Here is a 5,140-nt window from a genome sequence, read left to right as displayed (position 1 = left end):
AATGGATCCTTATCATATATATATGTAGGGTTCATTTGAGAACAACTCTTATTGTAAGAAGCATGAGAACCAATGTGAATACAACAAAATAAACCCAATCCACCACCACCACCACCCAAAACTAAAACACTCACCCCACCACCACCACCACCACCACCACCACAAAAAACCTAAACCTCCCCCCCCCCCCCCCCAGAGTAGCGGTTAAAAAAAATGTGTGTTTTAAATTTCTTTTAGGTATTTTTGTTTGTGTTCACACTAGTTACCGTGATACTCGCAATAAAGGGTAGTTGATAACCAATCGTTATCCTATATATAATATATTCATCATAGCACAGACCAGTAACTTTCTTTTCGAGCAGAAATTATTGATTTTTGTAAAAATCAACTTCAATATATGAAACCCGTCGATGTAGGTTTTTTGTAAAAGTCGAAACTTGAACTTCAGGTACTTTATCATTCTTCAATTTGCAGGTACTTCTGGGTGCTTATAATTTCTTGTTTTTTTCTGATTTTGTGTTATAACTGATGCAGGTGTTCTTTGTTCTCTTTGTATCAAGTACAGAACTTCACATGTTAGTTTCAAAGATTAGGGAAGATGGAGTTTTCTTTTTGTTTCTCTTATAATATAGCTTTCTGAGTTTATTTTCATACTCTTACCTAATATAAAAATTCGTCAAACATACCTCTGATACATCAAAATAAAATGAAAACGCGCATGGATGAATTTATCAGAAAATCACCCCAAAGGTACCATTTTCATGGATAAACTTCAAAAAAAAAATAGTTTTACTTCAAATATTTTTTATCAACATATCCCGTACTTGACACGTGTCTCTTAATGCAACAATTTTCATATGACGTAGCAGACTCATTTTCATTCATATTCTTCATCACCTTTCTTAAGTTGCATGGCCCCCACCAACCAACAAATTGTATAAGTCTTGTAATCTATCTAACTACTGAAAATTCTTGTGTTATTATTCAGATTTTGTTCATTATGTCTGCTTCAAGGCTTACTGAATCATCAACCAGTGCTGGTAGAGCAATACACAGTACTAGAATCAACCAGCAAACCACTGTGGATGCAAAACTCCATGCAGATTTTGAGGAATCAGGTGAATCATTTGATTACTCTAGTTCGGTGCGCACCGCGGTGGTTGAAGGGCAACCGCCTTGTTCCGATAAGGTAACCACAACTTACCTCCACCACATCCAAAAGTGTAAGTTAATTCAGCCTTTTGGATGCTTATTAGCCATAGATGACAAGACTTATAGAGTAATTGCCTATAGCGAAAACGCCCCCGAAATGCTCACAACTGTGAACCACACGGTGCCCGTCGTCAGTGAGAATCCAGTTATCGGTATGGGAACCGATGTTAGAACTGTATTTGCCGGTCCCAGTGCGAATGCGTTGTTTAAAGCCTTAACATTTGGGGAGGTATCTTTACTGAATCCCATTTTGGTCCACTGTAAAACATCTGGGAAGCCATTTTATGCGATTATCCATCGGGTAACAGGTAGTTTGATCATAGATTTTGAGCCTGTTATGCCTAACGAAGCCCCAATGACAGCTGCGGGTTCCCTACAGTCTTACAAACATGCAGCCAAAGCGATAGCTAGGTTACAATCTTTGCCTATTGGCAGCATTGAACGACTGTGTGACACGATGGTCCAGGAGGTTTTCGAGCTCACTGGATATGACCGAGTCATGGCTTATAAATTCCATGATGATGATCATGGTGAGGTGGTGGCTGAGATCACTAAACCCAGGCTTGAACCATACCTTGGGTTACATTATCCTGCCACTGACCTCCCTCAGGCTGCAAGATTCTTGTTCATAAAGAATAAGGTCCGAATGATTTGTGATTGTCGAGCTAAAAATGTAAAGGTAGTTCAAGACAAGAAGTTACAGTTTGATTTATCGTTATGCGGGTCGACCCTCCGGGCTACACATAGTTGTCATCTGCAGTTTATGGAGAACATGACCTCTATTGCCTCTTTGGTTATGGCTGTTGTGATGAATGATGCAGATGAAGAGTGTGAAAACTCTAAATCTCAAAAAAGGAAGAGGCTTTGGGGCTTGGTGGTGTGTCATAACACATCTCCAAGATTTGTCCCATTTCCATTGCGTTGTGCGTGCGAGTTTTTAGCACAAGTTTTTACGGTTCACATCAATAAAGAACTAGAACTGGAGTACCAGCTTATGGAGAATAATATCTTAAGAACACAAACGCTTTTATGTGATTTGCTAATGCGGGATGCTCCTTTAGGCATTGTGTCACAGAGCCCGAACATTTCGGATCTCGTGAAATGTGATGGGGCATGTCTTTTGTACCAAGATAAGGTTTACCAAATTGGGGTGAGCCCTACCGAGCATCAGATTCACGATATAGTCTCATGGCTCTATGAATGCCATATGGATTCAACAGGATTGATTACTGATAGTTTGTATGATGCAGGATATCCTGGGGCTCTAGCTCTTTGTGGTGTTTGTGGGATGGCATCGGTTAAGCTAACCGGAAAAGATATTCTTTTTTGGTTTAGATCCGGCACAGCTTCAGAGGTTCGATGGGGTGGGGCAAAACATGAGAAGGGTGAAAAGGATGATGGTAGGCGAATGCACCCGAGGTCTTCGTTTAAAGCTTTCTTGGAAGTTGTGAAACATAGGAGCTATCCATGGAAAGAGTTTGAGATGGATGCAATTCACTCATTGCAGCTTATGATGAGGAATGCTTTGAAAGAGAATGAAGCTGCAGTTTTGAACTACTCCAAAGTGATTCAGGCCAGTTTTCATGAGCTTAGGCTTGACAGAATGCAAGAACTAGAAGCTGTCACAAGTGAGATGGTCCGGTTGATTGAAACTGCTTCAGTTCCAATACTTGCATTCGATAGTGATGGCTTCATAAACGGATGGAACCCAAAAATTGCTGAGTTGACTGGTTTGACCGTAGAAGAAGCTATCGGGCGCCAAATTCTCACACTTGTTGAAGATTCTTCAGTTGACATAGTCCAAAAGATGCTAAGTTTGGCAGTGCAAGGTATCCTCATTATTTGATAAGTGTATATGTATATGTATATGTATATGCCATGTTCATGCATGTTGTGTTTTCTATATGATTAGGAATAGAAGAAACAGGTGTCCGATTTGAAATCAAAACATATGGGTCAAAGACAGGGTCTGGACCGATCACACTTGTGGTAAATGCCTGTTCAAGAATGGATGTAAACGAAAATGTTGTGGGTGTATGTTGTATTGCCCACGATATAACTTACCAAAAGACTATAATGGACAAGTTCACACGAATAGAAGGCGATTACAAAGCTATCGTGCATAGCCCCAACCCACTGATTCCCCCAATCTTTGGAACTGATGAATTCGGTTGGTGTTCTCAATGGAACCAAGCCATGACAGACTTATCTGGACTATCAAGAGAGCAAGTGATTGGTAAAATGCTTTTGGGTGAGGTTTTCGGGATCCATGGAGCACAATGTCGGCTCGGTAGTCATGAGACGTTCATAAACACCAGCATTGTTCTTAATAAAGCTATGCTTAGTCAAGAAGCAGAAAAGATTTCATTCGGGTTCTATGCTAAAACTGGAAAGTACGTAGATTGTGTGCTGTGTGCTAGCAAACGCGTGGATAGTAAGGGTACAGTTAATGGGCTTTTCTGCTTCTTGCAGCTACCAAGTAAAGATCTTCAACAAGCTATCCATTATCAAAGAATGAATGCGCGAGTTGCAGCCAAACTACTTAAAACATTAGCGTATGTAAGAAGACAGGTGAAAAATCCGCTATCCGGAATATTATTTTCAAGAAAAATGCTGGAGGAAACCGAGCTAGGAGATGATCAAAAGGAGCTTCTTCACGCAAGTGCTTTGTGTCAGCAACAACTCAATAAAGTAGTTGATGACACCGATCTTGATGGTATTGTAGACGGGTAAGTTGAATTATGGGAAAGGGGACGGAACCCGGTAAAATTTTATTAATGCAAAACATAAGGGCCCAACTGGACAATTCTCCAAGGGTTGACTAATCTCCAAAAGGGAATTTATCATTGAGCCTGACATATGGGCTTAAGAAGCCTGGCCCAATGAATCCTATCTTGGACTGTATACAAATAGGAATAATATGGCGGTAATGACAATACAATTTTCCAATTGGGCCGGGTAAGTTGAATTATAAAGGTCATCAAATCTTGAATTCATATTTAACTTTATGCAGGTATTTCGATCTTGAAATGACTGAGTTTACACTCCAGCAGATCTTAGGGGCCTCCATGAGTCAAGTAATGACAAGGAGCAACGAAATGGGCATTCAAATAGTGAACAATATCGCACAAGATACGTTGTTTGAGAAACTATACGGGGATAGTGTGAGGCTTCAGCAGGTTCTTGCAGAATTCTTGTCACTATCAGTCTCTTGTACACCACCTAGTGGCATGGTCATAATCGCAGCCAGTATGACGAAAAACCATCTTGAAAGATTAGTTCCACTTGTGAATCTAGAGCTCAGGTATGCACTTTTATGACTGAAGTTAGATATATCATATATGGGCTTCTTTGTATCAAATTTAAACTCGTTTTGGTAGGATAACACACACCGGAGATGGTGTGCCAGAGGACCTGGTAAGACAGATGTTTGGAAGCAGTGTCGACGCAACTGAGGAGGGAATAAGCTTACTGATCAGCAGAAATCTGTTAAAGCTCATGAGTGGAGACGTGCATTACCTGAGGGAGGCCGCAAAGTCGACTTTCATAATATCTGTTGAACTTGCCTCTGTTGGTTCAAAGAAGACATGAAAAGAGTTTTGGTTATATTTGCTGCTGCCTTCAAGAACGAGTTTTGGATGGTAGTTGTCAGTTTCAGTTTGTCTTATGTTGATGACACATATGAAAAATAAAGGAATATAGAGTGTGAATATGTTTGTATAGTGATTTTGGAAAAAAGAAGATAAGAATGTAGAGAAAATGTGGAAAATTATATTATGTTTTACTGTCATACAGAAAGGAAGGTGAAGAAACTATCACAACAAGGTATAGGGGCGCTCCACTAGTAATGGAATTCCATCACTCACAACACTCAATCAACTTTCGTCATGTCATCAAGCATTATTCCATCATTAGTGATGAAATTCCG

The 5,140-nt window shown here is 40.0% G+C and overlaps 1 protein-coding gene across 1 annotated transcript; it reads left to right on the top strand.

Annotated features, from left to right (window-relative positions):
- Nucleotides 1–994: 994 nt before the first annotated feature.
- On the top strand, nucleotides 995–4,868 carry LOC110917111 (phytochrome A1). The gene is made up of 4 exons (XM_022161731.2): nucleotides 995–3,041; nucleotides 3,125–3,941; nucleotides 4,226–4,516; nucleotides 4,593–4,868. Exons 1-4 carry the CDS (start codon nucleotides 1,001–1,003, stop codon nucleotides 4,801–4,803), a joined length of 3,360 nt encoding a protein of 1,119 aa, XP_022017423.1. The 5' UTR covers nucleotides 995–1,000; the 3' UTR covers nucleotides 4,804–4,868.
- Nucleotides 4,869–5,140: the final 272 nt, after the last annotated feature.

Source organism: Helianthus annuus, chromosome 6 (genome assembly GCF_002127325.2).
Source record: "Helianthus annuus cultivar XRQ/B chromosome 6, HanXRQr2.0-SUNRISE, whole genome shotgun sequence".
Taxonomy (NCBI): domain Eukaryota; kingdom Viridiplantae; phylum Streptophyta; class Magnoliopsida; order Asterales; family Asteraceae; genus Helianthus; species Helianthus annuus.
The sequence above is the reverse complement of the archived record's forward strand: the minus strand, read 5'-3'. Positions and strand labels throughout refer to the sequence as shown.

Excerpts from the sequence above, each read along its gene's own strand:
- LOC110917111 (XM_022161731.2), top strand. The coding sequence starts at position 1,001 with ATGTCTGCTTCAAGGCTTACTGAATCATCAACCAGTGCTGGTAGAGCA. Across the intron at positions 3,042-3,124 it reads GCTAAGTTTGGCAGTGCAAG|GAATAGAAGAAACAGGTGTC; the intron begins GTATCCTCATTA and ends CTATATGATTAG. Across the intron at positions 4,517-4,592 it reads CTTGTGAATCTAGAGCTCAG|GATAACACACACCGGAGATG; the intron begins GTATGCACTTTT and ends TCGTTTTGGTAG.